General features: G+C 26.1%; 2 protein-coding genes across 2 annotated transcripts; both read left to right on the forward strand.

The window, feature by feature from the left end:
* Nucleotides 1–8,990: 8,990 nt before the first annotated feature.
* LOC142230830 (uncharacterized) lies at nucleotides 8,991–9,892 on the forward strand. The gene is made up of 2 exons (XM_075301455.1): nucleotides 8,991–9,737; nucleotides 9,881–9,892. Exons 1-2 carry the CDS (start codon nucleotides 8,991–8,993, stop codon nucleotides 9,890–9,892), a joined length of 759 nt encoding a protein of 252 aa, XP_075157570.1.
* Nucleotides 9,893–10,816: 924 nt separating this feature from the next.
* LOC142230831 (uncharacterized) lies at nucleotides 10,817–12,499 on the forward strand. Its single transcript, XM_075301456.1, has one exon. It carries the CDS (start codon nucleotides 10,817–10,819, stop codon nucleotides 12,497–12,499), a length of 1,683 nt encoding a protein of 560 aa, XP_075157571.1.
* The last annotated feature ends 293 nt before the right edge of the window (nucleotides 12,500–12,792 follow it).

Consider the following 12,792-nt stretch of genomic DNA (forward strand, 5'->3'; position numbering starts at 1 on the left):
TTTTATATTTATAGAAAATTTTATCAAAATATTATTTTTATAGACAATTTTCTCCAAATTTTATATCTATAGAAAATTTTGTTAAAATTTTATTTTTATAGAAAATTTTGTCAAAATTTTATTTTTATAGAAAATTTTATCAAAATTTTATTTCTATAGAAAATCTTGTCAAAATTTAATTACTATAGAAAAATTTTTGTCAAAATTTAGTTCTATAGAAAATTTTGTCAAAATTTTATTTCTTAAGAAAATTTTCTCAAAATTTTCTTTATATAGAAAAATTTCTCAAAATTTTATTTATACAGAATATTTTTTCAAAATTTAATTTCTATAGAAAATTTTGTCAAAATTTTATTTACATAGGAAATTTTGTCAATATTTTATATTTATAGAAAATTTTATCAAAATATTATTTTTATAGAAAATTTTGTCAAAATTTTATTTCTATAAAAATTTTGTCAAAATTTTGTTTCTATAGAAAAGTTTGTCAAAATTTTATTTCTATATGAAATTTTTTCAAAATGTTATTTCTATAGAAAATCAAAATCAAAGGATTTTGCCTGAGGGAGGGTACACAAGATTCAACCTGGCTGAACTTAGGGACGTATATAATAGTTTTTTGTTTTCATTTTATTTTTAACATTAAAAAAAAAACTTTCGTTTTCTCACAATCTCAAAAATTGAATACAATTAGTTCATGGTTCCCATAAATTTAAACTCTTCTTATGGGATTTTTACTTCTGGTTAGTTTGGAAGACTCAATTCATGTCTCTTTCTCTTGGAATGATACTTTTATTTTCCTTTCGAATCCTATGTAGGTATATTCCGTTTGTATATGATTTCCAATTTCGTTTGTTAGTTGTTGGTTATTGCATCACTTGAGATGACAAAGAAAATATTGAATACAATTATATTTGAAAAATTAATTAATTTTTGTTTTTGATATTTCCTTTTCAATGCCCCCACTTTGATGTTAAACAAAATATGAATATGAGTTCTCTAATTTATGTTTTAACGCCATCATATTTGTTTTTGACACCAATTTATCTAATTAAAAATTTTGTGAGCAAAAATAGAAAAAAGAAATCGCATTTGTAAAGCAAAAAACAAACCCTAATATAATAATCATGAATAGCATAATTTTGAATTCAAAGTAATTCAGCAATATCATGATTCTACGAGTTTGCATTTGCTGAAGCGGAAAACAACAACCCAGTTGGCAGACGAAGAAGCGGTGACGTTTGTTGTAGGGTTGCATGGCATTTCTGCCTCTAATTAACAATTTTAAACCCCCTCTTCCCACCACCCCCACACGATCCAAAAAACAGATGTGAATGTAAAACGAGTTAATTTTCCTCATCTTGCATTGAGCACAAATATGGCAAAAGAAACGAAGAACAACGTCAAGTCGAGATTGCCTCCAAGCATATTTGCACACAAAGTTGTGAATGAAATTATGCAGAGTAAATTAGTAAACTACTACGATAATTGTAACCAAGATGAATTGCAATCCAGGGGAAGTGAAAATGTGCATATATGGATTCTCTTTCTGATTTAGAGAAGTGCGGCATAGGCAATATAGAAGTGAGCTACATAAAATATTGATTTTCTATAGAAATAAAATTTTGGTAGATTATTTTTGGCGATATGGACCAATTTTTGTGTGATTGGCGATCGGCTATATATAACTATAGACCGATATGGATCAATTTTTGCATGGCTGTTAGCGGCCATATACTAGCGCAATGTACCAAATTTCAACCAATGAGATGAATTTTGCTCCTCCAAGAGGTTTGGGAGGTCAAATCTGGGGATCGATTTATATGAGGACTATATATAATTATGGACGGATATGGACCAATTTTTGCATGGTTGTTAGATACCATATACTAATACCACGTACCAAATTTAAACAGGATCGAATGCATTTTGCTCTTCCAAGAGGCTCCACAAGCCAAATTTAGGGGTTGGTTTATATGGGCGCTATACGTAAAAGTGGTCCGATAGGGCCCATTTGCAATACCATCTGACCTACATCAATAACAACTACTTATGGCAAGTTTCAAGTCGATAGCTTGTTTCCTTCGGAGCGTGAGTTAGCGTGATAGTCAATATTCAAAAATACAATTTCATTAATTTTAAGGAATTTTTCAGAACTATTAAAACCAAGTTGACCTTAGGTTGGGTTTTGCGGCAGCCCAATATTTCAGACTCACTTAGACTATTCAGTCCATTATGATGCCAGAGTGGTGAACTTCTCCCTTATCACAGAGTGCTACCCGATTTTATGTTCAGCTCAATGACAAGGGGCCACCTTTCCACATTGCGGTGAAACCACTTAGAGAAACATTGAAACCCCCAGAAATGTCACCAACATTGCTGAGAGGAGGCATGCCACTGCTGAAAAACTTTTTGGTGTTTGATTGAAACAGAGTTTGAACCCACGACAATGTGTATGAAAGGCATGTATACACCATGGTGGTTCCCAACCACGTTTGACACTCGAGCCAAAAATAATCCACCAAAATTTAAAGAAAATGTTACTAGAACTCCCTAAAAAAATATTATTTTAATTATCTTTATCATGAAAACAAAAATTGTTTGTAAATGCTTCATTATTTTATTTTAGAACTTTATTTTTTGACCGTTCTTTCAATTTGAAACGTGTCGAAATTTTAAATATTTTAGTTTGTACCAGCAAGAGAAAGTTACTACTTCTATAAAAGGAAGAAAATGGGGGACTTTCATAGTATATCCTACAATAAAAATTAAAAGTTGTAAAGATATTTAATAAAAATTTTATTTTTATAGAAAAATTTGCTAAAATTTGGTTTCTATAGAAAATTTTCTTTTTTCTAAAAAATTGTGTCAAAATTTTATTTCTATAGAAAATTTTGTCAATATTTAATTTCTATAGAAAAATTTGTGAGAATTTTATGTCTATAGAGAATTTTGTCAAAATTTTATTTCTGTAGAAAATTTTGTCAATATTTTATTTCTATAGAAAATTTTGTCAAAATTTTATTTGTATAAAAACAAATTTGTCAATATTTAATTTTTTTTTAAAAATTTTGTCAAAATTTTATTTCTATAGAAAATTTTGTCAGAATTTTATTTCATTAAAAAATTCTTAATATTTTATTCCTATAGAAAATTTTCTCAAAATTTTATTTCCATAGAATATGTTGTCAACATATTATTTGTATAAAAAATTTTGTCAATATTTAAATCCTTTAAAAAATTTTGTCAAAATTTTATTTCTATAGAAAATTTTGTCAAAATTTTATTTCCAAAGAAAATTTTATCAATATTTTATTTATGTAGAAAATTTTATCAGAATTTTATTTCTATAGAAAATTTTATCAGGAATTTATTTCTATAGAAAATTTTGTCAGAATTTTATTTCTATAGAAAAATTCTCAACATTTTATTCTTTTAAAAAATTTTGACAAAATTTTATTTCTATAGAAAATTTTGTCAATATTTGATTTGTTGTTTTGACCTCAGCTTAAAAACCATTGCGTTGACTAAACTACAAGAGTAGCTTAACCAACAGAAGAAAAGAATGTTTGTCAAATTCATTTGGACAAAGCCCTATGAACTACCCGAATTTATTCTGATAATTGGTTGCAAGTAGAGGATGTTGATGAGGAATGTAGTAATGCCCAAACGTCCATCTTGCAGTCTATAAGGCTTTGCCCAATGAATTTGACAAACATTTCTGTAGAAAATTTTATTTCTATAGAAAATGTTGTCAAAATTTTATTTCTATAGAAAATTTTGTCAATATTTTATTTTCACAAAAAATTTCTCAACATTTTATTCCTATAGAAAATTTTCTCAAAATTTTATTTCTATAGAAAATTTTCTCAAAATTTTATTTCTATACAAAATTCTGTCAATATTTTATTTGTATAAAAAATTTTCTCAAAATTTTATTTCTATAGAAAATTTTCTCAAAACTTTATTTCTATGGATATTTTTGTCAAAATTTTATTACTAAAGAAAATTTTCTCAAAACTTTATTTCTATGGAAAATTTTGTCAATATTTGATTTTTATGGAAAATTTTGTCAAAATTTTTTTTCTATAGAAAATTTTCTCAAAATTCAATTTTTATAGAAAATCTTCCGTGGAAAATGTTCTTAAAATTTTATGGAAAATTTTGTCAATATTTTATTTTTATAGAAAATTTTGTCAAAATTTTATTTCTATAGAAAATTTTCTCAAATTCAATTTTTATAGAAAACCTTCCATAGAAAATTTTCTTAAAATTTTATTTTTACAGAAAATTTTATCAAATTTTCATTTTTATAGAAAATGTTATCCAAATTTTATTTCTGTAGAAAATTTTATCAAAACTTTATTTATATTGAAAATTTTGTCAATATTTTATTTCTATAGAACATTTTGTCAATATTTCATTTCTATATAAATTTTGTCAATATTTTATTTCTATAGAAAATTTTGTCAACATTTCATTTCTATAGAAAATTTTGTCAGAATTTTATTTCAATAAATAATTTCTCAGCATTTTATTCCTAAAAAAATTTTCTCAAAATTGTATTTCTCTAGAAAATTTTCTCAATATTTTATTTCTATAGAAAATTTTGTCAATATTTCATTTCTATAGAAAATTTTGTCAGAATTTTATTTCTATAAAAAATTTCTCAACGTTTTATTCCTATAGAAAATTTTCTCAAAATTTTATTTCTATAGAAAAATTTGTCAATATTTTATTTGTATAGAAAACCTTCCGTGGAAAATGTTCTTAAAATTTTATGGAAAATTTTGTCAATATTTCATTTCTATAGAAAATTTTGTCAGAATTTTATTCCTATAAAAAATTTTCTCAAAATTCAATTTTTACAGAAAATTTTATCAAATTTTCTCAAAATTCAATTTTTATAGAAAACCTTCCGTAGAAAATGTTCTTAAAATTTTATGGAAAATTTTGCCAATATTTTATTTTTATAGAAAATTTTGTCAAAATTTTATTTCTATAGAAAATTTTCTCAAAATTCAATTTTTATAGAAAACCTTCCATAGAAAATTTTCTTAAATTTTTATTTTTACAGAAAATTTTATCAAATTTTCATTTTTATAGAAAATATTATCCAAATTTTATTTCTATAGAAAATTTTATCAAAACTTTAATTATATTGAAAATTTTGTCAATATTTTATTTCTATAGAAAATTTTGTCAATATTTCATTTCTATAGAAAATTTTGTCAATATTTTATTTCTATAGAAAATTTTGTCAACATTTCATTTCTATAGAAAATTTAGTCAGAATTTTATTTCAATAAATAATTTCTCAGCATTTTATTCCTATAGAAAATTTTCTCAAAATTGTATTTCTCTAGAAAATTTTCTCAATATTTTATTTCTATAGAAATTTTGTCAATATTTCATTTCTATAGAAAATTTTGTCAGAATTTTATTTCTATAAAAAATTTTCTCAAAATTAAATTTTTACAGAAAATTTTATCAAATTTTCTCAAAATTAAATTTTTATAGAAAACCTTCCGTAGAATATGTTCTTAAAATTTTATGGAAAATTTTGTCAATATTTTATTTTTATAGAAAATTTTGTCAACATTTTATTTCTATAGAAAATTTTCTCAAAATTCAATTTTTATTGAAAACCTTCCATAGAAAAATTTCTTAAAATTTTATTTTTACAAAAAATTTTATCAAATTTTCATTTTTATAGAAAATATTATCCAAATTTTATTTCTATAGAAAATTTTATCAAAACTTTATTTATATTGAAAATTTTGTCAATATTTTATTTCTATAGAAAATGTTGTCAATATTTCATTTCTATAGAAAATTTTGTCAATATTTTATTTCTATAGAAAATTTTGTCAACATTTCATTTCTATAGAAAATTTTGTCAGAATTTTATTTCAATAAATAATTTCTCAGCATTTCATTCCTAAAGAAAATTTTCTCAAAATTGTATTTCTCTAGAAAATTTTCTCAATATTTTATTTCTATAGAAAATTTTTCAATATTTCATTTCTATAGAAAATTTTGTCAGAATTTTATTTCTATAAAAAATTTCTCAACGTTTTATTCCTATAGAAAATTTTCTCAAAATTTTATTTCTATAGAAAAATTTGTCAATATTTTATTTGTATAAAAAAATTTGTCAATATTAAATTTCTATAAAAAAAATTTTTGTCACAATTATATTTCTATAAAAGATTTTGTCAAAATTTAATTTCTATAGAAAATTTTGTCATACTTACCTAAGGCTAGTATGTAAGGCGTGCATACTAACCATTGCACCATGGTGGCTCCCCACCCAACCTCCAACAAAATTTTCATTCATATTAACATACCCAGTTTTAAGTCGAATCACTTAATTATAAGGGCAAAACGATTTCATTGAATAGTTCGTTGTCTTTGGACAAGGAAAAAAACCTAATATTTAAGAAATGATATATTAAAGTCATGAATGAATCGGTGGGTTTTTTGATGATGTGTGCAACCCAGCTGATTACACCGAAAAAAAGTCCTTAGTTAATTTTTTAAATTTAATTTTTTAAATTATTTTTATTGCAAAACTATATATGTTTTTTTCATTATTTGGAATTTATATTTGCTACAATTCACATACTGACTGTTTGTAGTTAAATTTAATGATTTTTCGTGAAACTATCCACAGCCCAATGAAATTTTCAGAATAGTGGAATTTAGGACTCCAAATTTTTATGTTGTGGTTTTATGGTGAATAGTGAAAATGGAATTGAAGCTGATATCCGACATCGATGACAATTAAGCTTTTTGCTTTGTCAAAGAAAATTTCGTTATTTGAAGTAATAAAGGAAGGAAAATTTCATAAAATTTATGCAAATTTTCATTACCCACTAAATCATAAAGACGCCCAATGCTTCAATAGGGCAATCTATGAAACCACCATAAACCCATACAAGTTTATGCATTGCTTGTCTGTCTGTCTGTCTGTCATTCGTTGCTCATTTCCAGTTGGCAGAATGTTAATTTCAACACAATTTCGTTTCTTTTTTCGCTTCTTGAACGAAAATATGTTGGGGCTTTGGTAATTCACAATTGTGGCATTTGAATATATGTGAACACCCCCGCATTCACACTAACACTGGCCAAATGCACATTTACTCATAGATGAATATGAGTTTTCACACACACACATGCACACCTACACACGCGTGCGCTAGTATGACGGTATGTTTGTATACAAAGTACTTTTATGCAAACAGAACATATTAGCAATTAAAATTTTCGCAGTTAATTATGGTAACATGTATGCCATAAACACAGACAGTCGTCTATACACAAACCGAAATGTACACACTCGCACATATATACTTATTGTATATGTGCATTCATTCACATATACGGATATATGTATTTGGCATAGTAGTAGCTCTATATTGTGTTGTTAAAAAATAATGAAATATAAGTTGGCTATGTATGTATGTGTAGCTGAATGAGAGCAAGGATACTGTGTTTGTGCTCATAGACATTTAAACACACACACATCCACACAAGCTCATTGAAAAACGAAATAATTTTACCGACTTTTTACACAGACCTAGACTTTCAAGGACTAACAAAAGAGCAGCAACAATCAACTTTAGTGCTCGTGTTCTCTTTGGTTGTATATGTGAAAGTCGGGCCGCTGTGGCTGCACATCCATGCAAATTCATAGTTGAAGTCATGAAAACAAACGAGGAAAGTTGGTTGGGAGTGGCTGTGTTCGTCCTTAGATTCTAGAATTCTAATACCTAATACAAAATCATTGTCTCACTAAAAATTACATGCAGTACTACAGCAGTGTATAAATTTCTAGCACAATATGGTTGTTATTCCTGGGAAAGGGGAATTATTGTACCATTACGAATGTTACCGTCACGAAATACTTGAATACCACAATCTCGATATAAGAATAGGGTGCCATTTACATTTCGGAATTAGAGAACAAAAACAAATACCATTAATCGAAAATCGCTTTATAATAAAAAAGGTAGATTTTTTACTAATTGATAGATTGATAAAATTCTTGATGTTTTTGTGGATTTTGCAACAAATTTTGAAAAACATTTCTATAGAAATTTTGACAAAATTTTCTATAGAACTAAAATTTTGACAAAATTTTCTACAGAAATAAAATTTTAACAAAATTATATATAGAAATAAAATTTTGAGAAAAATTTCTATAGAAACAAGATTTTGACAATATAGAAATAAAATTTTGACAAAATTTTCTATAGAAATAAAATTTTTTAAAAATTTTCTATAGATATAAACTTTTGACAAAATTATCTGTAGAAATAAAATTTTGAAAAAAATTTCTACAGAAATAAAATTTTGAGAAAATTTCCTATACAAATAACATTTTGAGAAAATTTCCTATACAAATAAAATTTTGACAAAATTTTCTATAGAAATAAAATTTTGACAAAATTTTCTATAGAAATAAAATTTTGACAAAATTTTCTATAGAAATAAAATTTTGACAAAATTTTCTATAGAAAAAAGATTTCGACAAAATATTCTATAGAAAAAAGATTTCGACAAAATATTCTATAGAACTAAAATTTTAACAACATTTTCTATAGAAATAAAATTTTGACAAAATTTTCTATAAAAATAAAATTTTGACAAAATTTTCTATAAAAATAAAATTTTTACAAAATTTTCTATAGAAATAAAATATTAACAAAATTTTCTATAGAAATAGAATTTTAAGAAAAATTTCTATAGAAATAAAATTTTAAGAAAATTTCCTATACAAATAAAATTTTGACAAAATTTTCTATAGAAAAAAGATTTCGACAAAATTTTCTATAGAAAAAAGATTTTGGCAAAATATTCTATAGAACTAAAATTTTGACAAAATTTTCTGTAGAAATAAAATTTTGACAAAACTTTCTATATAAATAAAATTTTGACAAAATTTTCTATAAAAATAAATGAGAATGATGAATATTATAAGCGACATGATGATGTATCAAAGAATCAACAAGGATCCAACGACATCGTTGCAAAGAAAAAATAACGAATTAGTGGAGGAACTGGACAGAAACAACATGATTTCGCCTGCAGAGAAAAAGCGACTAAAAATGGACGTAGCTACAGCACCAAGGATTTATGGCTTGCCAAAAACACATAAAGATGGTTATCCATTACGACCAATTTGCTCATCTATAGATTCACCTTCGAGCAATCTCTGCAAGTACATTGGAAACCTTTTAAAAATTTTAACACAGGACTCGAAGTACAATATAAAGGACTCCCTGCAATTTAAAAATAAGATCAAGAACCTGACTATCAAGGAGGATGAAAAATTAGTATCTTTTGACGTTGTGTCCCTATTCCCAAGTGTACCGGTTGACTTAGCTTTAAAAATCATCGAAAGTAGATGGCAAGAATTGGAGGGCCATACTAGACTTACAAAGAATATATTTATGAAAATTTTAAAATTCTGCATAGTGGAGAATAGATACTTTACGTATGAAGACAAAACATATAAACAAAAGAGAGGACTGCCGATGGGATCATCTGCTTCACATATTGTAGCTGATATAGTTATGGAACATTTACTGGACAACTGCATGGAAAACTTGACAACAAAACCAAAAATCTTGACGAAATATGTGGACGATATATTTGCTGTGGTTCGGGAAGGTGCAATACATGAGATCTTGACAACATTAAATGGCTTCCATAATAGCATAAAATTCACGGTAGAAATAGAGAAAAACGGCAGAATTCCATACTTAGACACGCTGGTTATCAGGAAGGAAAATTATAAACTTGGTTTAGATTGGTACCAAAAACCAACAGCATCGGGGAGAATAATGAATTATTTTTCACAACACCCAAAAAGGATAGTGATTAACACAGCAAAAAATCTTATAAACAGGGTGTTAAACGTAAGTGACAAAGAATATCATTCTAAAAATAAATCCATTATTAGAGATATTCTACACAACAATAATTTTCCAAAATATTTAATTAATGACTTAATATCACAATTTAAACCGGAGGGGAAAAAACAAAACGAAAATAAAAACGAGGAAACAATATACAAGTCACTAGTATATGTCAACAAATTATCAGAACGAATTACGAATTCTATAGATATAAACTTTTGACAAAATTATCTGTAGAAATAAAATTTTGAAAAAAATTTCTACAGAAATAAAATTTTGAGAAAATTTCCTATACAAATAACATTTTGAGAAAATTTCCTATACAAATAAAATTTTGACAAAATTTTCTATAGAAATAAAATTTTGACAAAATTTTCTATAGAAATAAAATTTTGACAAAATTTTCTATAGAAATAAAATTTTGACAAAATTTTCTATAGAAAAAAGATTTCGACAAAATATTCTATAGAAAAAAGATTTCGACAAAATATTCTATAGAACTAAAATTTTAACAACATTTTCTATAGAAATAAAATTTTGACAAAATTTTCTATAAAAATAAAATTTTGACAAAATTTTCTATAAAAATAAAATTTTTACAAAATTTTCTATAGAAATAAAATATTAACAAAATTTTCTATAGAAATAGAATTTTAAGAAAAATTTCTATAGAAATAAAATTTTAAGAAAATTTCCTATACAAATAAAATTTTGACAAAATTTTCTATAGAAAAAAGATTTCGACAAAATTTTCTATAGAAAAAAGATTTTGGCAAAATATTCTATAGAACTAAAATTTTGACAAAATTTTCTGTAGAAATAAAATTTTGACAAAACTTTCTATATAAATAAAATTTTGACAAAATTTTCTATAAAAATAAATGAGAATGATGAATATTATAAGCGACATGATGATGTATCAAAGAATCAACAAGGATCCAACGACATCGTTGCAAAGAAAAAATAACGAATTAGTGGAGGAACTGGACAGAAACAACATGATTTCGCCTGCAGAGAAAAAGCGACTAAAAATGGACGTAGCTACAGCACCAAGGATTTATGGCTTGCCAAAAACACATAAAGATGGTTATCCATTACGACCAATTTGCTCATCTATAGATTCACCTTCGAGCAATCTCTGCAAGTACATTGGAAACCTTTTAAAAATTTTAACACAGGACTCGAAGTACAATATAAAGGACTCCCTGCAATTTAAAAATAAGATCAAGAACCTGACTATCAAGGAGGATGAAAAATTAGTATCTTTTGACGTTGTGTCCCTATTCCCAAGTGTACCGGTTGACTTAGCTTTAAAAATCATCGAAAGTAGATGGCAAGAATTGGAGGGCCATACTAGACTTACAAAGAATATATTTATGAAAATTTTAAAATTCTGCATAGTGGAGAATAGATACTTTACGTATGAAGACAAAACATATAAACAAAAGAGAGGACTGCCGATGGGATCATCTGCTTCACATATTGTAGCTGATATAGTTATGGAACATTTACTGGACAACTGCATGGAAAACTTGACAACAAAACCAAAAATCTTGACGAAATATGTGGACGATATATTTGCTGTGGTTCGGGAAGGTGCAATACATGAGATCTTGACAACATTAAATGGCTTCCATAATAGCATAAAATTCACGGTAGAAATAGAGAAAAACGGCAGAATTCCATACTTAGACACGCTGGTTATCAGGAAGGAAAATTATAAACTTGGTTTAGATTGGTACCAAAAACCAACAGCATCGGGGAGAATAATGAATTATTTTTCACAACACCCAAAAAGGATAGTGATTAACACAGCAAAAAATCTTATAAACAGGGTGTTAAACGTAAGTGACAAAGAATATCATTCTAAAAATAAATCCATTATTAGAGATATTCTACACAACAATAATTTTCCAAAATATTTAATTAATGACTTAATATCACAATTTAAACCGGAGGGGAAAAAACAAAACGAAAATAAAAACGAGGAAACAATATACAAGTCACTAGTATATGTCAACAAATTATCAGAACGAATTACAAACTCTGAAATCTTTGATAAAGGACAATACACTTTAGCACACAAGTCAAACAATACTCTCAAAAAATTATTTTCCAACATGAAAACCAAGATCCCCACTATGGAAAAACATAATACGATTTATGAAATACCGTGCGGTGGAAATAATAAAGAAAAATGTGAAAAAGTTTATGTAGGAACATCCAAAAACAAATTAAAAACAAGAATTTCAGGACATAAATCGGATATTAAATTACGCACCAACTCGAATACCACAAAAACGGCACTAGCAGACCACTGTGCGAGAAACAATCATACCCCAAACTTTGACGACGTAAGAATATTAGAAAGAGAGAATAATTACAGCAAAAGGTTTACACTAGAAACACTTCACATAAACAATGTACCTGCAAGTAAACGAATGAACTTCAAAGTTGATACAGAAATCATCGCTCACTGTTACAGGCATTTGCTTCGGAAAAGGAAACAACAAATACATGGTAGTGATCATCGTGCAATAGTAAAAACAACTCAGTGCAATACAGACAGCTGACGAGGGTAGTGAATCTACAGTAGCTTTAAGTATTTTGTGTTGTGGATACTATACATGTAAGTCATTGGTTGTGTTGCTGTTTTAATTTTTCTGTTCGCCTGATACTTGAAAAATGAGATTAAGATATGTCTGTCCGATTTTTGTATAATTATATTATCCTATAATACCATTTGAGATTATTAACTAAAAGTAATTAAGATTTACACTTATTTAAATTATTAAATGTTTAATACTGTGATATTTATGAAATGTAATTTCTATAAATCTATTGTAGACCCCTGAGGAAGCGATTC

The sequence above is a fragment of the Haematobia irritans genome, chromosome 3 (genome assembly GCF_050003625.1).
Source record: "Haematobia irritans isolate KBUSLIRL chromosome 3, ASM5000362v1, whole genome shotgun sequence".
NCBI classification, from domain to species: Eukaryota; Metazoa; Arthropoda; class Insecta; order Diptera; family Muscidae; genus Haematobia; species Haematobia irritans.